General features: G+C 44.3%; 1 protein-coding gene across 1 annotated transcript in view; it reads left to right on the top strand.

Moving 5' to 3' along the window:
* The window catches only part of ngfrb (nerve growth factor receptor b), a 180,362-nt gene that overhangs the window by 60,558 nt on the left and 91,969 nt on the right, over nt 1-27,835 (top strand). Inside the window, exon 3 of the mRNA XM_070864031.1 lies at nt 1,913-2,278. Within this exon, the coding sequence (XP_070720132.1) occupies nt 1,913-2,278 (366 nt within the window). The remainder of the gene's footprint in view (nt 1-1,912; nt 2,279-27,835) is intronic.

The raw sequence follows: 27,835 nt of genomic DNA, 5'->3' as shown, positions 1-27,835 counted from the left end.
TTAACTGGGATATGTATTTGGAGTGATTTTGGAAATATGGTAAAATTTCTCCTGGTCAAAGCTTCTTGCAAAACAAATGTATGTGCACCAGTTTGTTCTGTAGCAGCAATTATGTTGTGTATAGACATGCATAAAATGTACGGCAATTAACTCTTGCCATTAATGTTCGAATGTAACACGACTCTAAGGTAATTTTCTTTCTGATGCGTAGCAGCCGGCAATAATGCAAAACTCGGCAGCCAATTCTGTTGCGAAAGTCCATTTTAAATTAACAGTGACACTTTCTGAGGCACCGTTTAGCCTGTCAGTGTTTTCCTAATTACAGCTAAAAATGTATCGACAATTTCTGATTAGATTTAGATTTATCGTCAGTTTCTTCAATGTATAAGGGCGACTCCTCTAGGGGATTGTAGGTTGAAATTGTAGTCCAAATCTCCCAGCCTCTTTATTTGAGGAGAAAAAGTCCCCTGCATGTCAAATTGTCAATTAACAGGAGGTGAATCCAAGTTTTAATGATGAGTCAGCCCAAATGATTAGAGCCTTCCCAAGGGGCGCAGGTTTAAAACTACACTGAATCTTATGTGTTCTTGCAATGTTGCAATATGTCTTCGATAGGGAACGCTGCTGTCTCTCAAATAATAGCAATAAATGCAACAGGAAACAGAAGAGGTATGTGTTCTCTGATTATCCCATCCTCATCGCCAATGTTATGTTTTCGGTACGACCTCACAAACACACACAGGCTCCAAGATGGTTGATAGCTTCAGGAAGCCAGTCATATGACTTGTTCCCGCTTTATTGTTGTAAATAGCAATGGCTGCAATGCCACAGTAGTTCACTGGACGGAGCTATATATATTATAGTATGTATCTAGGTGGAAAGATTTACAGCTCCAGAATAAACAACATGGGTCTCTCTGAAAGTAACGTGTGAGGAACCGTACAAATTCAAGCATTGGAGGCCATTTTACTTGCGTTTGTTTGCTCTTTGCTAGAGCTATCCAAAACTCATCCAGTTACCCCATAATTCTTTATCTTCCTCTATTTCAAATGTTTAGCTACTCTTTTTAGATACAATGACCTCTGCCTTAACTATTCCCTGTGGGAAAGCATTCCATACACTAACAACTCTCTGCTTAAAGACATTTCTTCTAACCTCTATCTTCACTCCCTCAATCTCAAATATGTCAATCTGTTCATAACTAAAGTCTCCCATCCCTAGTAGCATCCTGGTTAATCAACACACAGTACAGTCTCTAAGGCTTCAAAGTCTTCTCAATTCTGGGGTACCCAAAACTGCACACGGCCATCTAATTGTGGTCTAACCATTGCTTTGCACATCTTATCATTTACCTCTTTGTATTCCAAAGCCAAAGCGCCATTGCCCTTTTAGGTTTATATTGTTGTTGTGAGTGAATCTGTTATCAATGCTGCAAAGTACAGAGGGGGCAGGTCGTTGTTACTGTGGAACTGTGCCAGTTTTTCATTTCTCAACTAACACTTCAGTGGGGCTGGAGGGAGAGATGGCAATCCCAGCAAGCAGTTTGTCTGAAGACCTTTACATTGGATCCAGAGGCCTGGACTAAATAATCCAGAATTCAATAATAAAAAAAGCTGGTATCATTAAAATAAATAAGTGACCATGAAACTGTCAGATTGTCGTAAAATCCCAAGTGGTTCACTAATGATCTTTAGGGAAGGAAACCCGCTATCATTACCTGGTCCGGCCTTTTTGTGACTCCAGACCCACAGCAAGGTGGTTGACTCTTATCTGCCCTCTGAAATGGCCTAGCAAGCCACTCCGTTCTTGGGATGGGCATTAAATGCCAGCCTTGCCCGTGACATCCCGAGCATGAATAATAAAGAGAATATATTGTTTGCACTTACTTATTTCTGTTTTCCTTTGATCCTAGGTGTATCTTATTCAGATATCTATAGCGTCACCGAAAGCTGCAAACCTTGCACAAGCTGTTTAGGTACAAGAACCATTGAAATCCCTTGCATGGATAACTTTGACACAAAATGCATCTGCATGAATGGATATTTTGAGGACCCTGATAATGCAGAGGGAGATTGCCTTCCATGTGATATGTGCGAAGAGGGATCTGGGGTACTACAACCGTGTATGCCAAATCAGAATACAATTTGTGAGGACTGCCCGACAGATACTTACTCTGACCAGAAGAGCAGTGCTGATCCCTGTCTCCCCTGCACGATCTGTGAAGAAAATGAAATGATGACTACGGAATGCTCACTTGTCCAAGACGCAGTGTGTACCCGTAAGTCCTGCTTTTCTTTTTCCTTGTGTGTCATTTGCTGAACGTATCAAATCAATGGGCGGATTATATGGTCAGCGCACGAATGTCATCAATCATTCATTACACTCGCACCCGCCCACAGACCTTCTGTGGGATTTTGCACTGGACCTTACTGTAATTAGGAAACCATTTTGGCACAGCGCCCTCTACAGGGGATCTGGGACCTATCAACAGGGCAAGCAACTGTGTACTTATCAATCAGATTGAAGAATCGTTAACGAGGCATGCAGAATCTGAACCAGGAAGTGTCGGTTAAGAATATTTAATTCAATGCCAAAACATGTATAGAAAGCGAAATAAAGTGAGAGAGAGTTAGTTACAGATAGAGAAAGTGAGAGAGAGTTAGTTACAGATAGAGAGAGTGAGAGAGAGTTAGTTAGACAGAGAGAGTTTAAAAAAAAGTTATTTTAATTTTTTTTTTGACATTTCCAACAATAATTAAAAGGTGAAGGTATCAGACTTCATACTTGTGAAAGTTAATATTCTGTATCATAGACAATGTTCCCAGTAAGCTGGGCTGTGTTCTGCATGGCCTGCTGCTTTTAGTGCATGGTCCCTTTAAATCTGCACGCATGCACGGTATTTACAGTGGAGAAGCCAGTGAGCGGCCTGTGCCATTGGCCGCGCAGCTTAGCGGGAACATCGGTCAGAGAAGTTGTTTGGCAGTAATTAAGACTTATCACGGCGTTAAAAATGTAATTACATGTATTGCAATGGCGAGTCTCTCGGTGAGATACTGTTACAGCTCAGCTTCTGGAGCATCAGGCCAACTCGAACAGCAACTTCCTGATTTCCGCGTTTAACTGCACATGTGCGGTCCCCGGAGTTGACGTCCAATTTACACTTTACTAACGGTGAGCGCTGCTGGCCTCGCTGTTATTCCTACTGCTGAACCCGGGCCATTGTGAAGCTTTAATTAACAAAGCTGTTCAAGTACAGGAATATTATTCCATGTCGAAACAGGTTCATTTGATTCAAGAATTTAGCATTCGATCAGAGGAAAAACTCACCAAAATGAACTATTGGGGAAAGGTAGATTGAGGAGTGTTTAAGGCGCTGAGAGGAATAGATGATGAAATGTAACATGCAGCATGAGTGCAGATGTGGGGACGTAAATTCAGTATGAACTAGCTTCATCTGAGATGACAGATTTTATGGGGGAGAAATTGGTCTTCGTTGCACCCATTTTCCAGGCAGAAAATGGGGACAATTTTTGTGGGGCTATGTCCTGCATCCAAGGATACCTGAAATATGTCAGACGCCATATTGGCTTTGGCTGATACTCGGGTCACAGAATAGAATCATAGAAATTTGCAGCAGAGAAGGAGGCCATTCGGCCCATCGTGTCCGTGCCGATGACCTCGACAACTGCCGTAACCGGGCATTAGGCGCCTTGAATGTGTTAATGAGAAGGCTAATACCTTTTTAAAGATCTACCTATGAAATTGGTCGGTGCTGAGTGGAGCAGGCATTTAGGCCAGCTTCACTCAGTTTTCTGGTTCCTAATGCGACCTAACAGTGATCCTTAAAGGGACTACTGGAAACCAAAAAGTTATGTACAATTTTTACATTTAGCCTTATTGGGGGGGAGGCGGGGCAGGAACTGGAACGGTCCTTCTGGCTATACAGCACACCAGAAGGCTGCTGCTAGCCCACAACCACATGTTGTTAGCCTCATAACTGACCAGTTGCAGCTGGACACCCGATTGCCAACTGCAGCTTGCTGGCAAGATTCTGATGAGGCCCAAGGCCCAATATCATGTGAGCTTTGGGCCTCCAGTTTCTGGCGCATACTCCCAACCAAAGTCATGACTGAAAACATGTCTAGACTCATTGCTACCCCTGTGAATAGTGAGTGCAGTGGTGATTGGAGCCCAGGAGAGGTGTGAGTTCGGGGCCCAGAAGAGGCGAAGGCCCAGGGGCAGCACAGGCTAGTCCACACTACGATATGTGAGCGCACTAGGTCCGTGCAGCAGAGCTGGTCTCCAGTCGTCTTGGTTGATCCTTGCTACTGGACCAAGACCTAGCTCTGTCAAGCCCGTGTGGTGGCTGGTGTGCAATGGTCACCACACATTAAAAAATCCATGCACAGGTATCTTCCACCCTTCAAAATTTAGTTCGGACCTGGAATTTTAGGTCCATCATTGAAACATCTGTGAACTTTTTGATGTGGAAGCAAGTCATCCTCGATTCGAGGGACTGCCTATGATGATGATGATGATGATAATAAGAACATAAGAAATAGGAGCAGGAGTAGGCCATTTGGCCCCTCGAGCCTACTTCGCCATTCAATACGATCATGGCTGATCTGATCATGGACTCAGCTTCAGCTCTCTGCCTGCTCCCCATAACCCTTTGTTCCCTAATCGTTCAAAAATCTGTCTATCTCCGCCTTAAATATATTTGATGACCCAGCCTCCGCAGCTCTCTGGGGCAGAGAATTCCACAGATTTACAACCCTCTGAGAGAAGAAATTTCTCCTCATCTCAGTTTTAAATGGGCGGCCCTTATTCTAAGACTATGCCTCCTAGTTTTAGTTTCCCCTATGAGTGGAAATATCCTCTCTGCATCCATCTTGTCGAGCCCCCTCATTATGTTTCGATAAGATCACCTCTCATTCTTCTGAACTGTGTATAAGATGGGGCTTTGAGTTCCAGATTCCCAAAAGGAAATTTCAGAGCTGTGCAGTGCGGTCAGGAAGTGTGTTGAGCACAGCTATAGCACATCCCCATAGATAAGATAATTGGTAGATGAATCAATGCAGCGCAATCTCTCTGCTTTTAGTAACTGGTTCACCAGTGAAGCTGGCAGGCGTTATCTGCCTGTTGCTCAGCCAACCAATAGTGGGGGGCAGGGGAGGGGTGGGGGGGGGCACTGCACAGCTATGGGGGCACATATAAGAGAGAAATGAAACCTTTGAAACATAAATTACTGTCACTCAGGTCACAGCTGGTTCAAATCTGATATATAGACCTGTGGCAGTGGATTGGCATTGGGCGCTGGGTGGCACGGTGATGCCCACTTTCAACACTGGAATCCGAGTTCGGGTCCAGTCCAAACTGTTGGGGTAAACACCACCTTCTACATGGGCTTTGCGGGTACAAAGGGAAGTGAGTGCAAGCAATGTCAAGCCAGCACTGAACTGGGTAACGGTGCGAGTAGACCGAAGGGAGTGTCCTGGTGGGACAACAACTGTTGCAACTTTGCAAAGGTGCATCAGCATTTCGAGAACATTTTCTTTCATCGCGGAGTTCTGCTGCTGGCCCGACTCTCGAGTCAAATACACCACCGTCTTTAGTGACTGCGCGGCCTCCATTTTCAGGAGCTACCTCTGAAGAAGAGCAAATAATAGCCGATATAAAAGTCTCCATTTCTGTCACATTGCTCCCTTCTCAGCAAAGGTTATTCGCGAGTGCGCTGATGCATTGCTTGTGAAGGTTGTGACTTCGGCTCTAATCAGGCAAACAGCTCGCCAAGACTTCCAGAGCCAATATTCCATAGGATATGTCGAACCCTGTCCTGCACCTGACGGCTCAACCTTTATGTTGGTACGAGCCTGGCTGCCTGCCTTGAACAAGCAGCCTTGCACTGCCAGCTCGGTCCAGTGGCAGTGGCTTTGCCACCGGCAGTCCCCACGTGCTTGACCACTGCCGAGCTGAAGCAGGCGACCAGCGAGAGGCTTGCCCTGCTGACATTTTCCCTTGAGCAGGCAAGATACGTCGTTGCCTCATTGCTGATGTGAAGTGGCACTGAACTGCTACTGTGCTGTGCCAGGAATGTTTGTTTGATTGATCGAGAACCATGATGTTCCCAGCAGATTAAGCTTCAAGCAGGTCTATGGTGACAGTTTGTCTTGGTTGGTTATAACTCTTGCATCTGAATCTGAAGGTTCAGTCCCATCTCAATTTTGAGCACATTATCTGGGCTCACATCGAAAGCAGTCCTGACAGAGTACTGTAGTGTTCTTCAGATGAGATGTTAAACACTGTTACAGAGCTTCAAAGAAAGAAAGACTTGGTTTATATAGCGCCTTTCTCAACCACCAGACGTTTCCAAGCACTTTACAGCCAATGAAGTACTTTTGGAGTGTAGTCACTGTTGTAATGTGGGAAATGTGGCAGCCAAATTGCACACAGCAAGCTCCCACAAGCAGCAATGTGATAATGACCAGATAATCTGTTTTTTTTAATGTTGATTGAGGGATAAATATTGGCCAGGTCACTGGGAATAACTCAACTGCTCTTCCTCTAAATAGTGCCATGGGATCTTTTATGTCCACTTGAGGGAGCAGACGAGGCCTCGGTTTAATGTCTCATCTGAAAGACGGCACCTCTGACAGTGCAGCACTCCCTTAGCACTGCACTGGGAGTGTCAGCCTAGATATTTGTGCTTAAGTCCGTGGAGTGGGACTTGAACCCACGACCTTCTGACTCAGGTGAGTGTGCTACCCACTGAGCCATTGGCTGACACAGAGGGATGTTAAAGACCCCATAGCACTATTTAAAGAGCAGAGAGCTCTCTTGGTGATTCTTCAACCTAAACAGATCAACTTGTCATTATTCTCTGCTGTCTGGAAAATGGCTGCTGCACAGCTCACATAATAATAGTCACTTTTGAGATGTTTGAGAGATGTGTGGAGGCACTGTATAAAGGCAAGTCTTTCTGTTCCTTTGGTGGTAAGAGAGCGTTATGTTCTTTTGAACCACTGAAGGTAGATCAACTCAGATTTTTAGGGAGGACGGGGGCAAGATGGACCAAACCAAAAATAAAATAAGAAGATATTGCACAATAATGAATGCATATCTTTTCGTTAAATGTAACCTTTATTTTCTCACTCGCTGCACAATCTAATGGGGGGAGGGGGAGAAATTGCCCCCAACCTGAAAAAAATCTACAAAAATACCTGTTGGTCCTGGAGGAATGTAGGATTCTGGTCGGAGGCCTTCGTTCACTGGGCAGCGTACGGGAACATGTCCTCCAGACATGTCCGTATCCTGGAATCACATGGGCCTGGACTACGTAGTATATTAGTACATAATCACTATGTAGTATTCTCATTGATAAAAATGGGAGCTCTGTTTTTACGAGCTCCCATTACTATCAATGAGAAAACCTCTAATACAAGAAACACAACACAATAAATAAAAAAAGCACCTCACACAGTTAAAATTAATTGAAATCGAATGTTTTAGAAAAAAATATATACTTTTTGGATTTTTTTTTGTTTTAATAGGGTTAAAAATAAACTTACCTTCATAGACAGAGTTTTTAATATAAAAATGAGTGATTGCATTTAATTTTTCTGTGTTTTAAAAAGCTTTTACCAGGCGTAAGAGTTTGAAGGACATTCGCTGGGCACAAGTTAGCCCAATCGCTGCCCCGCGGATGTCCTTTCTGGTGTGCGGATGCATTGGGGAAAAGCCTGTTCCCGGCGCATGTGTATCACGTGCCGAGAACCGGCATTTGCAAGGCCTCGTTGGGAGTGTGAGCACATCGTACGCACCCGGCGAAGCTGCGATTTTCGGCCCAATATTTAAAAGGTATGTGAAAGGAATGCCTGAATTAGATAGGATTATACAGGATATATGGCACAGAAACAGGCCATACTGCCCAACCAGCCAATGCTGGCATTTATGCTCCACTAGAGCCTCCTCTGGTCTTTCCTCATAACCCTCTATTCCCTTCTCCCTCATATGCTTGTCTAGCCTCCCCTTAAATGCATCGATACTATTCACTTCAACCACTCCCTGTGTTAGCCAGATTCTTGAACTATGGGGAGTGGGCAGGAAAGTGGAGCTGAGTCCATGATCAGATCTGCCATGATCTTATTGATTGGCGGAGCAGGCTCGAGGGGCCATATGGCCTACTCCTGCTCCTATTTCTTATGTTCTTATGTAGCGAGTTCCACATTCTCACCACTCTATGGGTGCAGAATTTTCTTCTCAATTCCGGATTTGATTTCTTGGTGACTATCTTATATTGATGGCCTCTAGTTTTGCTGAATGCTGTTTTATAATATGTACAGATTCCTCTGTTCTGTAGAGTGAAATAAGACCTGATATCACTGCACTTCGCGTCACATGGCACAGTAATACCTTGCTGATTAAGTGATACTTTGCAGGGTCACCTGAATTGCTCGATGTGTTGCTGTATTATCTAGTCCATAGCAAAGTGATATTTCTTGTATCCATTACAATGACATAGAATCAGAGAAATTTACAGCACGGAAGAAGGCCATTTCGGCCCATCGTGTCTGCGCTGGCCGACAAAGAGCTATTCAGCCTAATCCCACTTTCCAGCTCTTGGCCTTGTAGGTTATGGCATTTCAAGGGCACAGCCAAGTACTTTTTAAATGTGGTGAGGGTTTCTGCCTCTACCACCCTTTCAGGCAATGAGTTCCAGACCCCCACCACCCTCTGAGTGAAGGAACTCCCCCTCAAATCCCCTTTAAACCTCCTACCAATTACTTTAAATCTCAGCCCCTGGTTGTTGACCCCTCTGCTAAAGGAAATAGGTCCTTCCCATCCACTCTATCTAGGCCCTCATGATTTTATACACCTCAATAAGGTCTCCCCTCAGCCTCCTCTGTTCCAAAGAAAACATGACATGACGACTTACTTGCCATGACTCTCTTTGACCATACACCGTACAGCTTTAAAGTAACCACTTAGCTTATATAACAAATTGGAAAGCAAAGACATAAAGAACCACTCCTGATAGCTGCCATAAAGCGGTTCTCCAAACGCTGCACTTTGTCTGCAGGGCATTGATTGTGGATTCTCCGTTTTTGATGAGATCACTTTCCTTGACCTCCACATGGTTCTTTGCCCGCCCCACACCAGCGTGTCTTTAATGAGCGCACCTTTTCCTTTTGAAACGGAGATGAACATGACGCTTATTTAATTGCAAACTGATCCGCACCAGCAGAGCTGAATAGCCTGTGTCACGTTTAAACACCCGAGCCTTTGTGAGTCAGCTACTTGGATTGTAGGGGCAGGTTTTGCATCCGAACACAGGAAAGAGCCAAACGAGATTTAAATATCCTGAAGCTGGGGCGAAAGAGAGAACAAAGGATCCATTCAGGTGAGCGGATGGATTTGGGCCCTTCTGATCAGGCTCGGTGGATCTGCCTCGTTTTATTGGGGAAAAATCATGAAGGTTGAGAGCTATTTTATTTCCTGTTTTTTTTAAGCCAACCTTTGGTCAAGGCTTGTTTAAGCCAATTGCCATTCCGTGGCAACAAACTGGAACAAAACTTTCATTCAATGGTTCTCAAACTTATTTTTTTAAACTCTCATCCCCTCATACTCCATTAGCTAATGTTACGTTTACGTTGGTACGTTGCCAACAAACGCAAGTCTCTCTATTCCTTCACTTCTGTCTTTCACTCTGTTACTCCTGTCACTCCCTCTCTCTCTCTCCTGTTCACACTTGTCTCTCTCCTCCTCTAACTCTGTTTCCTGCTCTCTTCCATGTGTTTCACTTCTGATTCACTTTTGTTTTTCTTGTGTTCTCCCTTCTCCACTTCTGATCCTCGGTCTCGTTCTCATTTCTGTTTTACTCTCTTTCTACCACTTTTCTCTCTCTCTTCCGCCCTCCTTCACCACGGTCTCACTCTCATTGTTACTTCCCTTTATTTCTCCTCTTCCTCAACTGTGTTTCTCTGTCCTTCCTCACTTTCGTCCTTTTCTCCTTTTACTTATTTTTCTCCTTCTCTTCGTTTTGGCTATCCATATTTCTCCTTCTTATACTTTTCACCTTTTTGCCTCCGCAGCTGTTTTCTTGTCCCTCTACTTGCTATAACATCAGAGTGACCACTAGGGGGACTGTGGGGAGCTTCATGGGGAACATGAGCTTAGTTGCCTGACTTGGTAAATAATTTCAATATTTGGACTGGGACCAAGTCGGGATGACTGCAGCTTTTTAGGATGCCGCCTTAAATATCACGTGCTATTCAGTTGTGCTGGTTTCATGCATCACTTGTTTACAGACTGTCACTCGGGGTTAGAACGGATACCGATTGTCTTGAAACACAAGTCCAGTACAAACCAAATATGAATTATCAGGCATGTAGGAGTTGTGGACAAACCAAGACTTGGTAATGGAACAAGACAGCTGCTGTTATCTTGGGATTGTCTTTGAAGAGCTTGATTTAAAAAAAATTCTAAGATGAATTAACATGGAGTTAGACACAATTTTGAAAGATAAGGGAGTCGGGGGTTATGGGGAACGGGCAGAGAAGTGGAGTTCAGGCCAAGATCAGATCAGTCATGATCTTATTGAATGGTGGAGCAGGCTCGAGGGGCTAAATGGCCTACTTCTGCTCCTATTTCTTATGTTCTTATGAATAAATGGGGACTGGGTGGCACAGTGAGCTGCCTGTTACTTCTCGGACTGGGGTCTGCAACCAGCCCAGTCTGATGGTATGAGTCTCCTGTCTGTGTGAGATGACCCATACATCATCATCATCATAGGCAGTCCCTTGAAATCGAGGAAAACTTGCTTCCACTCACAAAGTGAGTTTTCAAGTGACTGTACAGTCCAATGTGGGAATTACAGTCTCTGTTACAGGTGGGACAGACAGTGGTTGAAGGAAAGGGTGGGTGGGGAGTCTGGTTTGCCGCACGCTCCTTCTGCTGCCTGTGCTTGTTTGCTGCATGTTCTCGGCGACGAGACTCGAGGTGCTCAGCGCCCTCCCGGATGCACTTCCTCCACTGAGGGCGGTCTTTGGCCAGGGACTCCCAGGTGTCGATGGGGATGTTGCACCTAATCAAGGAGGCTTTGAGGGTGTCCTTGAAATGTTTCCTCTGCCCACCTGGGGCTCACTTGCCGTGTAGGAGTTCCGAGTAGAGCGCTTGCTTTAGGAGTCTTGTGTCGGGCATGCGAACAATGTGGCCTGCCCAGTGGAGCTGGTCGAGTGTGGTCAGTGCTTTACTGCTGGGGATGTTGACCTGATGGAGAACACTGACATTGATGCGTCTGTCCTCCCAGGGGATTTGCAGGATCTTGCAGAGACATTGTTGGTGGTATTTCTCCAGCGATTTGAGGTGTCTACTGTATATGGTCCACCAACAATGACACATACAGCTCAAGTAGCCACATGGGGAATGCGTGCACAGCCTGTTGGTGAGCTCCAACTCTAACATGGAAAATAAGGCAGCATCTTGCAAGCTTCAGCCATTCTGACTTGGCCCCAGTCCGGCTAATGAAATCAGGTGATTTGATACTGAAAGGAAGCAAAATCAAGTCTCCTTCACCTTCTTGGGGTAACTGCCTTTAATTTAAGGGAACGCTAGCATAGTTGTTTTGTTACTGGACTAGTAATCCAGAGGCCTGGACTAATGATCCAGAGGCATGAGTTCAAATCCCACCACAGCAGCTGTGGAATTTAAATTCAGTTAATTAAATAAATCTGGAATTAGTATCAGTAATGGTGACCATGAAACTACCTGGTTCACTAATGTCCTTTTTAGGGAAGGAAATCTGCCGCCCTTACCCGGTCTGGCTTACATGTGACTCCAGATCCACAGTTGACTCTTAACTGTCCTCTGGAATGGCCATGCAAGCCACTCAGTTGTACCAAACTGCTATGAAAAACAATAATAAGAATAAAGCCTGACAGACCACCTGGCATCCGGCATCAGCTACGGACATACCATCCTGACTTGGAAATATATCTCCGTTCTTTCATCGTCACGAGGTCAAAATCCTGGAACTCCCTCCCTAACAGCACTGTGGGAGTACCTTCACCACACGGACTGCAGCGGTTCAAGAAGGCGGCTCACCACCACCTTCTCAAGGGCAACTAGGGATGGGCAATAAACGCTGGCCTTGCCAGTGATGCCCACATCCCAGGAACAAATTAAAACAAAAAATTAACTCTTGAATTATGTTTTCTCAAGAGTATTTTTCTTAAGGTAGAATTTTTGCAGAACTGAACTGCTCGATATGAGAGGAAGCAGCTGGTTTATAACTTGTTTCCATTAATAACAAGTGATTTGTGGCCTCCAGTAAAACATTCTCTCCTCATGAGTCATTTACGTACTGCATCTCGATAAAACATTGTCTGTGTAGAGTCACTCATGCTGTTATAGTCTTATCTGTATTGCTCCCACAGAGACTGTTAGCCAGATGGCCGACTCTCTATGTTGAGGAAATCAATAAATTGAACCTCATACTTAGCCAGATGCTAAAATGTTACTGTAGTCTTTGACAGGTTAAGCAGAATACTCTCGGAATGTGACATAGGTGCACTGGACTGAGATACAGTCGTGGTTCTTAGATGACATGGAGTGTCAAACATTCTAAATAGTTTTCTGACCTGTGCAATATCATTTGAGGATGGTGCCTGTAGATATCCATCTACAGGCTGAGATTTTTTCCCATGCTCGCAAAGTATGAGGCGCTAAGTGAACAGACTATCAAGTGAGATATAATCAGCAGAAGGCACTGACAAGCTCAGGCTCGCTTGTTATCACCTTTTACTTTGCATCATTTATTCAGCTTATAAATAAACATAGAATTCAGAACTCAGGAAATGTTCCTAAGTGCTGCTTAACACACAACAATCTGGCTTAAGAGCTGGGTGTGGAAATTGGCCACCATGTTCAGAAGAATGAGAGGTGATCTTATTGAAACTTAAAAGATAATGAGGGGGCTCGACAAGGTGGATGCAGAGAGGATATTTCCACTCATAGGGGAAACTAAAACTAGGAGACAATTTGAAGAGCCTTCCTGAGCTGGCTCAAATGGTGGAAGAGGGGCGTGGCTAGGTTTATGGGTGGGGCCTGATCTGGATGCATTGAATCTTAACATAGAAACATAGAAAATAGGTGCAGGAGCAGGCCATTCAGCCCTTCTAGCCTGCACCGCCATTCAATGAGTTCATGGCTGAACATGCAACTTCAGTACCCCCTTCCTGCTTTCTCGCCATACCCCTTGATCCCCCGAGTAGTAAGGACTTCATCTAACTCCCTTTTGAATATATTTAGTGAATTGGCCCCAACCACTTTCTGTGGCACAGAATTCCACAGGTTCACCACTCTCTGGGTGAAGAAGTCTCTTCTCATCTCGGTCCTAAATGGCTTACCCCTTATCCTTAGACTGTGACCCCTGGTTCTGGACTTCCCCAACATTGGGAACATTCTTCCTGTATCTAACCTGTCTAAACCCGTCAGGATTTTAAACGTTTCTATGAGGTCCCCTCTCATTCTTCTGAACTCCAGTGAATACAAGCCCAGTTGATCCAGTCTTTCTTGATAGGTCAGTCCCACCATCCCGGGAATCAGTCTGGTGAATCTTCGCTGCACTCCCTCAATAGCAAGAATGTCCTTCCTCAAGTTAGGAGACCAAAACTGTACACAATACTCCAGGTGTGGCCTCACCAATGCCCTGTACAACTGTAGCAACACCTCCCTGCCCCTGTACTCAAATCCCCTCGCTATGAAGGCCAACATGCCATTTGCTTTCTTAACCGCCTGCTGTACCTGCATGCCAACCTTCAATGACTGATGTACCATGACACCCAGGTCTCGTTGCACCTTCCCTTTTCCTAATCTGTCACCATTCAGATAATAGTCTGTCTCTCTGTTTTTACCACCAAAGTGGATAACCTCACATTTATCCACATTATACTTCATCTGCCATGCATTTGCCCACTCACCTAACCTATCCAAGTCACTCTGCAGCCTCATAGCATCCTCCTCGCAGCTCACACTGCCACCCAACTTAGTATCATCCGCAAATTTGGAGATACTACATTTAATCCCCTCGTCTAAATCATTAATGTATAATGTAAACAGCTGGGGCCCCAGCACAGAACCTTGCGGTACCCCACTAGTCACTGCCTGCCATTCTGAAAAGTACCCATTTACTCCTACTCTTTGCTTCCTGTCTGACAACCAGTTCTCAATCCACGTCAGCACACTACCCCCAATCCCATGTGCTTTAACTTTGCACATTAATCTCTTGTGTGGGACCTTGTCGAAAGCCTTCTGAAAGTCCAAATACACCACATCAACTGGTTCTCCTTTGTCCACTTTACTGGAAACATCCTCAAAAAATTCCAGAAGATTTGTCAAACATGATTTCCCCTTCACAAATCCATGCTGACTTGGACCTATCATGTCACCATTTTCCAAATGCGCTGCTATGACATCCTTAATAATTGATTCCATCATTTTACCCACTACTGAGGTCAGGCTGACCGGTCTATAATTCCCTGTTTTCTCTCTCCCTCCTTTTTTAAAAAGTGGGGTTACATTGGCTACCCTCCACTCGATAGGAACTGATCCAGAGTCAATGGAATGTTGGAAAATGACTGTCAATGCATCCGCTATTTCCAAGGCCACCTCCTTAAGTACTCTGGGATGCAGTCCATCAGGCCCTGGGGATTTATCGGCCTTCAATCCCATCAATTTCCCCAACACAATTTCCCGACTAATAAAGATTTCCCTCAGTTCCTCCTCCTTACTAGACCCTCTGACCCCTTTTATATCCGGAAGGTTGTTTGTGTCCTCCTTAGTGAATACTGAACCAAAGTACTTGTTCAATTGGTCTGCCATTTCTTTGTTCCCCGTTATGACTTCCCCTGATTCTGACTGCAGGGGACCTACGTTTGTCTTTACTAACCTTTTTCTCTTTACATACCTATAGAAACTTTTGCAATCCGCCTTAATGTTCCCTGCAAGCTTCTTCTCGTACTCCATTTTCCCTGCCCTAATCAAACCCTTTGTCCTCCTCTGCTGAGTTCTAAATTTCTCCCAGTCCCCAGGTTCGCTGCTATTTCTGGCCAATTTGTATGCCACTTCCTTGGCTTTAATACTATCCCTGATTTCCCTAGATAGCCACGGTTGAGCCACCTTCCCTTTTTTATTTTTACGCCAGACAGGAATGTACAATTGTTGTAATTCATCCATGCGGTCTCTAAATGTCTGCCATTGCCCATCCACAGTCAACCCCTTAAGTATCATTCGCTAATCTATCCTAGCCAATTCACGCCTCATACCTTCAAAGTTACCCTTCTTTAAGTTCTGGACCATGGTCTCTGAATTAACTGTATCATTCTCCATCCTAATGCAGAATTCCACCATGTTATGGTCACTCTTCCCCAAGGGGCCTCGCACAATGAGATTGCTAATTAGTCCTCTCTCATTACATAACGCCCAGTCCAAGATGGCCTCCCCCCTAGTTGGTTCCTCGACATATTGGTCTAGAAAACCATCCCTTATGCACTCCAGGAAATCCTCCTCCACCGTATTGCTTCCAGTTTGGCTAGCCCAATCTATGTGCATATTAAAGTCACCCATTATAACTGCTGTACCTTTATTGCATGCACCCCTAATTTCCTGTTTGATGCCCTCCCCAACATCACTACTACTACACAACTCCCACTAACGTTTTTTGCCCTTTGGTGTTCTGCAGCTCTACCCATATAGATTCCACATCATCCAAGCTAATGTCTTTCCTAACTATTGCATTAATCTCCTCTTTAACCAGCAATGCTACCATACCTCCTTTTCCTTTTATTCTATCCTTCCTGAATGTTGAATACCCCTGGATGTTGAGTTCCCAGCCCTGATCATCCTGGAGCCACGTCTCCGTAATCCCAATCACATCATATTTGTTAACATCTATTTGCACAGTTAATTCATCCACCTTATTGCGGATACTCCTTGCATTAAGACACAAAGCCTTCAGGCTTGTTTTTTTAACACCCTTTGTCCTTTTAGAATTCTGCCGCACAGTGGCCCTTCCTGTTCCCCGCCCCGGGCCTCTCCGCCCCCCACCCCCCCCATCTCCCCTCCGTCTCCTGCCTCTGCCTCCCTTTTGTCTCCCTCTGTCTCCCTGCATTGGTGCCCATCCCCCTGCCATATTAGTTTAACTCCTCCCCAACAGCATTAGCAAACACTCTCCCTAGGACATTGGTTCCGGTCCTGCCCAGGTGCAGACCGTCCGGTTTGTACTGGTCCCATCTCCCCCAGAACCGGTTCCAATGCCCCAGGAATTTGAATCCCTCCCTGCTGCACCACTGCTCAAGCCACATATTCATCTGCGCTATCCTGCGATTCCTACTCTGACTAGCACGTGGCACTGGTAGCAATCCCGAGATTACTACTTTTGCGGTCCTACTTTTTAATTTAGCTCCTAGCTCCTTAAATTCGTTTCGTAGGACCTCATCCCTTTTTTTACCTATGTCGTTGGTACCAATGTGCACCACGACAACTGGCTGTTCTCCCTCCCATTTCCGAATGTCCTGCACCCACTCCGAGACATCCTTGACCTTTGCACCAGGGAGGCAACATACCATCCTGGAGTCTCGGTTGCGAACCAGTGCAAAAGATCACGGAAAGCAGGAAGCCAAGTGGTTCTCTGCGTAACTCCCTTGCGTTTTAAAATTCCCCGATCTTTTGGGCTGGAATCTGGGTCCAAAAACCCAGAATCTGGGTGTAAAATCTACCCCCGATGGCGTTTAATTAAAAATTAATGGTACCTTTTGAACGAGAAAGTAAAACAAAAGAGCAGTGCAGGCGATCTGATTAAACACAGAACCTTGGGATCAATAGGATACTTCCGCAGCCATCGCCATTATTACAAAAAGCAAATCTGATTCAACAAGCTGACCTACATCGGTCAGATCCCATTCTGCAAGCTTGGCGATTTTTGAGCTACTTTACCAGCTGAGTGTTATTGATCCTTGAGCACAGGCTACATTGTTGCTGCAGCATCCTTCATCGGCGTGGGCTGATTGTACAGCAGTTGGAGATTACCAAAAATTGGAACACAGTTTCCCCTCTGCCAGCCTCTGTATGAAAGTTCTCCAGAGCCTCAGGCTCCTCATTGACTCCTGACGCTTGTTAGGCTGCAATCTTAGCCCATCAGGCCTGTATTTGAATTGAAAAAGCAATTCATATTTAAAAATTAATCTTTGTGTTGTAGTAAGCTTTCTGGTCTATTTGAACTGAACCTCAAAAGTATGAATGACAGCGGAGGAAGTGCATCTGGGAGGGCGCTGATCACCTTGAGTCTCATCGGCGAGAGCATGCAGAAACCAAGTGCAGGCAGCAGAAGGAGCGTGCAGCAAACCAGACGCCCCACCCACCCTTTCCTTCAACGACTGCCTGTCCCACCTGTGACCGAGACTGTAATTCCTGTATTGGACTCACTTTCAGAGTGAAAGCAAGTCTTCCTCGATTTCGAGGGACTACCTATGATGATGGGTAGCACTCTCGCCTCTGAGTCAGAAGGTTGTTGGTTCAAGTCCCACTCCAGAGTCTTGAGCACTGACACTCCGAGGGAGTGCTGCACTGTCGGAGGCAGTGTCTTTCGGATGAGACCTTAAACCGAAGCCCCGGTAAAAGATCCCATGGCACTATTTCGAAGAAGAGCAGGGGAGTTATCCCTGGTGTCCTGGCTATTATTTATCCCCCAATCTACATAACAAAAACAGATTATCTGGTCATTATCACATTGCTGTTTGTGGGAGCATGCTATGCACAAATTGGCTGCCGCGTTTCCCACATTACAACAGTGACTACACTTCAAAAAGTACTTCATTGGCTGTAAAGCGCTTTGAGACATCCGGTGGTCGTGAAATGCGCTATACTTATTTTTTATAAGTGTTAATTTTACTCCGATACATCAGTAAGATCACTCTGTAGTTAACAAATGACTCCACGTTTTGTCTTCACTCACTGCATTCTCAGGTCAGGTCACACTCTCACGTTGTCCCATGAATATTATCTTGATAGATTTTCATTGTACCATGACTTTCCATATAGCATAAATGAGTTTCTCATTAAAGCTTTGCGCGCTGTGGATGAATTCACTTGCCTCCAGGGACCGCTCCTAAATTAAAGGTTGTCCCGCTCCCATTTATACTTTGACCTGTCAATCTGATCTTTGGATTTGCTGAGAAGATGGATTTTAAGCTGCCTCTCAGCCAATGAAAGCACCAATAATTTGAAACCTGTTCCCTATTCCACAATGGGAACCAGGAGAAAGAGAGACACAAACCCTGAAATTGCCCCATGAGGTACAAATACATGAACACTTACCGCAGTGGTCTGAAATTCCCCTCTCTGCTATTTTAGCTGGGACATTCATGCATTTACTGTAATGCCTCCGTTAAAATAACAGAGAGAGGCATTTTAGATCCGTGCGTCAAGTATTTGTGTGTTAGTGTCCTGCAGTGGAATTTCAGGGCCAAAATAAGTAAAGGGTTTCAAACACACATTTCGTGACCAGCCTGCTCATATCATAAACATCTCTATAAATAAGGCCATTACTCATAGGAATAATTGTTGCTTGCTTCATGTTGAGGGACACATGGGGCTGTGATGGTTTTGCCATCCGACGCTGACAATGGGCGAGTGGCACGAATACCAACTGGCCCACTAGTAGCGGTGTGAACTGCACTCTGAGATTAAGTGACGCTCAGGCTTGACACAAAATAAATTACTTCAACAATATCACATCTTGACAGTGTACATCAAGCCTGACCTTTTTGAGAATGTTCTGCCTGTTCTGATTTTCCGCCTTTATGCAAATAACATGCCAAATCTAAGGGCAAAAATGCTCAATGGAGACTGGACTGTGAATGCCCACATTATATTGTAATAAACCTAGATGATACAGAATAGTGCACCTGGACTTGGATTAAACTAGAAGTATAAGTTTAGAAGAAATGAATTCATTAAGCAAAGGACATTGACTGGATCGACTAGGCTTGTATTCAATGGAATTTAGAAGAATGTGAGGTGATCTCATAGAAACATATAAAATCCTGACAGGATTGGATAGGTTAGATGCAGGAAGAATGTTCCCGATGTTAGGGAAGTCCAGAACCAGGGGTCACAGTCTAAGGATAAGGGGTAAGCCATTTTGGACCGTGATGAGGAGAAACTTCTTCACTCAGAGAATTGTGAACCTGTGGAATTCTCTACCATAGAGAGTTGTTGATGCCAGTTCGTTAGATATATTCAAAAGGGAGTTAGATGTGACCCTCATGGCTAAAGGGATATGGAGAGAAAGCAGGAATAGGGTACTGAAATGCATGATCAAATTGAATGGTGGTGTAGGCTCGAAGGGCCGAATGGCCTACTCCTGCACCTATTTTCTGTGTTTCTGTGTATTATTCAGAGAAAGAAAGAAAGACTTGCATTTATATAGCGCCTTTCACGACTACCGGGCATCCCAAAGTAATTTACAGCCAATGAAGTACTTTTGGAGTGTAGTCACTGTTGTGATGTAGGAAACGCAGCAGCCAATTGTCACACAGCAAGCTCCCACAAACAGCAATGTGATAATGACCCAGATAATCTCTTTTAGTGATATTGATTGAGGGATAAATAGTGGCCAGGACACCGGGGATAACTCCCCTGCTCTTTGAAATAGTGCCATGGGATCTTTGTCATCCATTTGTGAGAGCAGACGGGGCCTCGGTTTAACATCTCATCCGAAATACAGTACCTCTGGCAGTGTAGCACTGGGAGTGTCAGCCTGGATTTATGTGCTCAAGTCCCTGGAGTGCGACTTGAACCCACAACTTTCTGACTCAGAGTTGAGGGTGCTACCCACTGAGCCACTGGCTGACACTACAGCTGGCAGAGGAGATGGTGTGAACTGCTCTGTGGGAAGTTCGCTCTGCTCTGATAATGAGGTTGAGATATCTTGAGAGAAAGAAAGAGCCTTAATTTTTAAAGCACCATTTATGACCTCAAGATGTCCCAACGTGCTTTACAGTCACCTTGACAAGAACAAAATTATAAATAAGAATTATAAATAAGTGCTTTTTAATTGCAATTTACTAACTGCCGTGAACATAGAAACATAGAAAATAGGTGGAGGAGCAGGCCATTCTGCCCTTCGAGCCTGCACGGCCATACAATATGATCATGGCTGATCATACAACTTCAGTAGCCCATTCCTGCTTTCTCCCCATACCCACTGATCCCCTTAGCCGTAAGGGCCACATCTAACTCCCTCTTGAATATATCCAACAAACTGGACTCCACAACTTTCTGTGGTAGAGAATTCCACAGGTTCACCACTCTCTGGGTGAAGAAGTTTCTCCTCATCTTGGTCCTAAATGGCTTACCCCTTATCCTTAGACTGGTTCTGGACTTCCCCAACATCGGGAACATTCTTCCTGCATCTAACCTGTCCAGTCCCGTCATAATTTTATATGTTTCTATGAGATCCCCTCTCATTCTTTTAAATTCCAGTGAGTATAAGCCTAGCCGATTCAATCTTTCTTCATATGTCAGTCTTGCCATCCCGGGAATTAGTCTGGTGAACCTTCACTGCACTCCCTTAATAGCAAGCACATCCTTCGTCAGATTAGGAGACCAAAACTACACACAATATTCCAGGTGAGGCCTCACCAAGGCCCTGTACAACTGCAGTAAGATCTCTCTGCTCCTATACTCAAATCCTCTCGCTATGAAGGCTAGCATGCCATTTGCTTTCTTTACTGCTTGCTATACCTGCATGCCTCCCTTCAGTGACTCATGTACCATGACACCCAGGTCTCCCTGCACCTCCCCTTTTACTAATTTGTCACCATTCAGATAATAATCTGCCTTCCTGTTTTTGCCACCAAAGTGGATAGCCTCACATTTATCCACATTATACTGCATCTGCCATGCATTTGCCCACTCACCTAACCTGTCCAAGTCACCCTGCAGCCTCTTAGCATCCACCTCACAGCTCACACTGCCACCCAGCTTAGTGTCATCTGCAAACTTGGAGATATTACAATCAATTCCTCCATCTAAATCATTAATGTATATTGTAAATCTGCATTCTGACAGGATACTGATCTTTTTGCAATTAGCTGAGTACATTCTGCTTTCAGCCAGAGTGAGACTAGCAAAATTTGAGCGGGTAAAAATGTGGTTGGTTTTTCCACATATAGCAAGCCCTTCTTTTGACATGTTTATTGAGCTGCACTAATACGTAAGCAAATAGAATAGAATCATAGACAATTACAGCATGGAAGGAGGCGATTTTGGCCCATCGTGTCCACGCCGGCCGACAAACAGCTATCCAGCCTAATCCCACTTTGCAGCTCTTGGTCCGTAGCCTTGTAGGTTACAGGAGGTCAAGTACTTTTTAAATGTTGTGAGGGTTTCTGCCTCTACCATCCTTTTGAGGCAGTGAATTCCAGACCCCCATCATCTTCTGGGTGAAGAAATATCCCCCTCAAATCCCCTCTAAACCTCCCCCCAATTACTTTAAATCTATGCCCCCTGGTTGTTGAACCCTCTGCTTAGGGAAATGGATCCTTCCTCTCCACTCTATCCAGGCCCCTCATAATTTTATACACCTCAATAAGGTCTCCCCTCAGCCTCCTATGTTCCAAAGAAAACAAACCCAGCCTATCCAATCTTTCCTCTTAGCTAATATTCCCCAGTCCAGGCAACATCATCGTAAAAAGCCTCTCTAGTGCAATCACAAATGCAATATAGTAGGGAAATAAGATCTATGTGCCAACAGAAGAAGCCAAGCAGCTGTCTCATCCTTAAATGCTTAATTGCAAGTAATAACAGTGAACAAAACTTCAGTCCTTAAAGTTGCACGCCCCTGTCCTCTTCCCGCACCCCCCCCCAAACCAATACTACATGTCAACAGAAACAGCTGCTGCAAAATGTTCATTTACTTTTTAAAATTTTCCAAAGTTTGTCGTATTGAATTTAACGCACCTGCTTTTACTTTCTCACACTCCAGCCCGTCAATCATGATGCCACAGCTTGCAACAGGTTAGGAAACCAAACCCAATGTTCATTAAAAGAGAGAGCACAATTCACACAGCACTGTGAGGGAGATTAATCGTGACTAAAGTGGGGAAATAAACTCTCTCTTGACATCATTTTTACAACTAGTTTGGGGTAATTTGGCTCACATTTTTTTTCATTTTTATAATTTTATCAAAACCCTTCATGTGGATGTAGCACCAAGGAGTAGGACATACTGTGCACTCATTATTGAATGTGTGTATGCAGCAAGTCAGATTTGTATGCAAACTCCTTTACAATTTAAAAAAAAAGTGAGGGAGATACAATTCCTAAACTTCAGCTAATGAAAACGGATCTTTAATAGAGCTAGTTCTCACATTTATTAAGAACATTAGAATTAGGAGTAGGCCATCGGCCCCTCGAGCCTGCTCCACCATTCAATGAGATCATGGCTGATCATTGACCTCAACTCCACCATCCCGCACTATCCCCATATCTCTCGATTCCCTTAATACTCAAAAATCTATCGATTTCTGTCTTGAATATACTCAGCGACGGAGCCTCCACAGCCCTCTGGGGTAGAGAATTCCAAAGATTCACCACTCTCCGAGTGAAGTCGTTTCTCCTCATCTCTGTCCTAAATGGCCGACTCCTTATTCTGAGCCTGTGACACCTGCTTCTAGACTCCACCGCTAAGGTGGTATTTATTGCAAATGGCATTTTGTGGAACGGAAGATGGCAAAATGATTTGGCTTTTGTACAAGCTGTATAAATCTGAGGCTATACGAGAAAGAGTTAACTTTAGCATATCAGTTCCCTGGGTATTAGTACAAGTCCTACTGCACCCCATCAACAGAAGAGCTTGTAGCAGTTTCTTTTGGGGATAGAAAGTTACAACATGTGTCACATAAAGACACAAAGGTCTGCGAGCCTGTGCGACATTCCTCACAATGGGATGAGCAGGTGTGAAAGGTCGAAGGCTCAGTTGTGTGAAAAAAAGTGTAGAAGGTTAATGTTGGGTTACCTCCACGGGTCACATTGACTACAAACTGCACTGCAGCTGACATACACGGAACTTCAAAGATTATCCGAACACTGAAGATACATTGTGAGACTGAAACGTTCCCAAATTATTCAAAGGGATCTCTAAATTCTCCTCTCAGGCCATCCTGCACTTCATAATTGACCATTTCCCAGTGAGTACCATCAGTGAAATATTATTCTCATACAAAATGTATCTGATAGTTTGACAAAATGAGAATTATAATATGCTATCAATAAATTAATAGATTGTGAAATAATCGGTTCTTTTCAATGTACAACATCATTAATTTGAAATCTTTGTTAAAATTAGATGAAATGTAAAATAGTCCGACAAAATCAATAGTAATTCAATTGCCTGTGGCAGACAACAACAACTTTTATTTATATAGTGCCTTTAACGTAGTAAAATGTCCCAAGGTGCTTCACAGCAGTGTTATCAGACAAAACAGATAAACACCTACCGAGCCACATAAGAAGAAATTTCGGCAAATTACCAAAAGCTTGGTTAAAGAGGTAGGTTCTAAGGAGCATCTTAAAGGAGGAAAGAGAGATAGAGAGGCAGAGAGGTTTAGGGAGGGAGTCCCAGAGCTTGGGGGCGCAAGCAGCTGAAGGCATGGCCACTGATGGTTGAGTAGTTATAATCAGGGATGCTCAAGAGGGCAGAATTAGCAACCGCGGGGTCAATAAAAAGCAAAGTACGCCAGAATGGGGAGATAAATAAATGTTGCCCTACCTGACCTACCTGACTGCCTTTAATTCGCACTCCCCTAACGGGCAGCCGAGGTGACACTGCCTCCTGCAGCTGCCGTTGTTGATGCCCAGCAATGCTGCAGGGGGGGTGGGAGCAAATATTGCATCCGGGGCGGTAATGGAGCGCCACACACTGGATGACGTCACAATCCGCGGGGCGTAAGAGAGTGAGGCGGTAAGTGTTGGCGCCAGCGCAAAACCGGCAGGGAAGCTCGTGGGCGCCGGTGAATTCGCCGCGTCCGGTCGGTAACCCCTTAGTGCCTTGTCACCACTCCCCGCAGGCGCTAATGGGAGGTGCAAAGCAGGCCAATTTCTTCCCCTTTTCAGCCTGGAAAGAAGGTGTCTGATAGATGAGCTTATAGAGGTATACAAGATACGAAAAGTATGGAAAAAGTAAATCTGCAGAATTAAATAGTGAGAGAAGAGCAAGATGAAACTAATAAAAGACACATTTAGGACTGACATCAGGAAGGTCGGCAGCACACACAGATTGGTCAGTACTTGGAATGGACTTTTGGATAGAGTAATGGAGTCAAGAACCAAGGAATCATACAAGAACTCATTGGATACTGCAAAGGAGAGAGATACATTCGGGCCCTTTTGATTGGCCGTACAGCCTTCCTCACACGTCGTTATTTAGTAATCTTTTAAAACGGAAGAATGGTTGGGACCTTTGGTCGTGATTAAATTTGATCCCCCCAAGATCTGGATTTAGAAGGTTAACTACTGCATTAAACTCTAAAAAAATCAAGTGGCCCACGGGGAAGACACGAGTTAGTTCATGTAACACTGACCAGATGTCCCCGACCATTATTCCTCTTAGGAGAGAATAAGGAAATAAAGCTCAGTGTTTTGTGACTCTGATACTACAGTTGCTTCATTATGAAAGACAGCTGTATTTTTCCAGAAAAGAATCCGAGCTGGTTGCCCCCATGTTTGTTTTAACCACAGTACAATTGCACAAAATAAAATGTGGAAAAAAAATGTGAATAGTATTGTAGTTGAGAGCCTCATTATGGATGAGCTAGGCTGTAATGAAGATGTCACAATTTAATACATGTCTGCCATACTTTCCTGTAATCTGCTACCAAAACATATCTACTATAGATCCACTAAACATTACAAGGACACTCTCAAAGCCTCCCTGATAAAGTGCAACATCCCCATCGACACCTGGGAGTCCCTGGCCAAAGACCGACCTAAGTGGAGGAAGAGCATCCGGGAAGGCGCTGAGCACCTCGAGTCTCGTCGCCGAGAGTATGCAGAAATCAAGCGCAGACAGCGGAAGGAGCTTGCGGCAAACCTGTCCCACCCACCCTTTCCTTCAACAACAACCTGTCCCACCTGTGAAAAGTAATTCCTGTATTGGACTGTACAGTCACCTGAGAACTCATTTTAGAGTGGAAGCAAGTCTTCCTCGATTTCGCGGGACTGCCGATGATGATGACTATAGTTCTAGATTTGTGTTGGTTCAACACCAATCAAAGCTTATTGCTCATTCACAAGTCATTCAAAACGTGCGCATTACAACTGCGCAATAGCATTAGAAAGTAACTCAAACCTTCAAGTTGCAACTCTAGCCACTACCAATACATTTCCAATCCAGTGGTTTTTAAACTTTTGCATTATGGGGACCCCATTCAAATTGTTGACACACTCCCAGGAAGCCCCCTACAACCATAGACACACAGCTGAGTGTCAGTTGTGGCTCAGTGTGTAGCACTCATGCCTCTGAGTCAGAAGGTTGTGGGTCCAAGTACCACTCCAGGGACTTGAATCTAGGCTGACGCTCCAGTGCAGTGCTGAGAGAGTGCTGCACTGTCGGAGGTGCCATCTTCAGGATGAGACGATAAAGCGAGGCCCCATCTGCCCTCTCAGGTGGACGTAAAAGATCCCATGGCACTATTCCAAAGGAGAGCAGGGGAGTTATCCCCGGTGTCTTGGCCAATATTTATCCCTCAATCAACGTAACAAAAAAACAGATTATCTGGTCATTATCACATTGCTGTTTGTGGGAGCTTGCTGTGCGCACAGATTGGCTGTCGTGTTTCCTATAGTACAACAGTAACTACACTCCAAAAGTACTTAATTGGCTGTAAAGCGCTTTGAGACGTCCAGTGGTCGTGAAAGGCGCTATAGAAATACAAGTCTTTCTTTCTGCAGACCCACTTTTCTAACTTCCAAAAGACAGTGTCAACTACTCAAAGCAAAACAGGGATATCATTGTGTGAAAAACATTTTTTTTGGCATACAGCAATGGAAATAACATACTCGTAAGTCAACAAATAGAAAAAAGTATATAATACAAACTTTTGTACAGAGTGGAGATGAGGCGACATGGTTTTACGCATCGAGTTATGATTCAGAAGTCACTGCCTGAATGGGTGGAGGAAGCAGATTCATTAGTCATTTTTAAAAGGAAATTGGATGTATATTTGAAGGGTAACACATTGCAGGGCTGTGGGGAAAGAGCGGGGTAGTGGGACTAATTGGTTAGTTCTTCCAAAGATCTGGCAGAGGCACAATGGGCTGAATGGCCTCTTTCTATGCTGTATAATTCTAGGATTCTCAAGACCCTATGCTTGTGGCACGCCAACACAATGCCTGGTCTAAGACAGGCAGACACGCAGAAAAATGTGGATCTTGTAGACTCCCAGGGATGTTCACGTGGACCCCCTAGTGTCTGCAGCTCAAGTATGAAAAGATTCGTTGCACAGATGCAAATGATCAAGAGCATGTACATGATAAAGGACCTCACCAGCTCTGGTAATATTTTCTCCATGTTTATAATGGTGTTTCAGCCCCCCGCCTCTCCCTCCCCTGCTGCTGTGTGTCCCACTGCACATCAGTTGTTGCATTAGATTTATACAACACTGTGAAGAAAGGTTTGCATTAAAAACAAAGGTCGATAAAGATAGAAATGGAGATTCGCTGGTATTCTCGTGTGTAAATGTATCATATCGTGTATTGAGTTATAGAGAGTAGAAAGGTTTCGTATCTGCTATATGCTCAGTGAGCTGGTCTTCCTTAGGGTTTTTATACCAAGGGATTTGCCAAATAATTTTTGATAGTTTTACATTGATGTAAGGGATTGGAAATATATCATTGTTTTATAATGAAAAACATAAACAACAACTTGTGTTTATATAGCACTTTTAACATAGTAAACTGTCCCAAAGGCACTTCACAGAAACATTATCAGACAACACTTGACTAAAGATCAAACATTCTGAGATGTGACACTCTCCCATTCTGCAAATTGTGGACATCATTTACATATTTCCACATTTAACGATGTCATTAAGATATTCAATTATTTATGAATAATAAACAGAATAAGATGCAGAAGAAAGGAACTGCCAAAACAAAGCAATGTAATCAGTGATATCACTTGCTTTGTGGGACCTTGCTTTGTGCAGATTGGCTGCCACGTTCCTACAACAGTCCCTACAGTTCAGAAGTACTTTATTGGCTGTAAAGCAATTTGGGATGATGTTCTTTTCTTTATAACTCATAAAATAGAACCATCATTACTTTTTGGTCTTTAAGATGAGGAGTGAGTTACATTGTAAAGCGTCATTTGCTCAACATTATGAGGAAGGATGGTTTAGGCAGTAGGTTTTTCCATTTCATAGTCAATAAAGTCAATCAGGCATTCATGGTCAAGGGAATGCAGTGCGTAAAGCACAGCTGCTCTATGTGTAACTAGTGTACCTCACACTCCATTCTAGCTGCAGCATCCTTGTAAAGATTTCCATTTCCCACACCCCCTTGCTTTATGGTTTGAGTGAACTCGCCACACATTAGTTTTAATTAGTAAGAGTTGCAGGATAAATTTGTGGTGCTGTGATGCAGTGGGTTCATATTCACGACCAAATAAATTCGGAGTGTGTGCACTTTGTAGATGAATCATAGAATGGTTACAACACGGAAGGCGGCCATTCGGCCTCTTGAGCCCGTGCCGACTCTCCGCCAATCCCACTCCTCC

The sequence above is a fragment of the Pristiophorus japonicus genome, chromosome 21, assembly GCF_044704955.1.
Source record: "Pristiophorus japonicus isolate sPriJap1 chromosome 21, sPriJap1.hap1, whole genome shotgun sequence".
In the NCBI taxonomy this organism is placed as follows: Eukaryota; Metazoa; Chordata; class Chondrichthyes; family Pristiophoridae; genus Pristiophorus; species Pristiophorus japonicus.
This window is presented reverse-complemented; position numbering and strand designations above follow the sequence as displayed.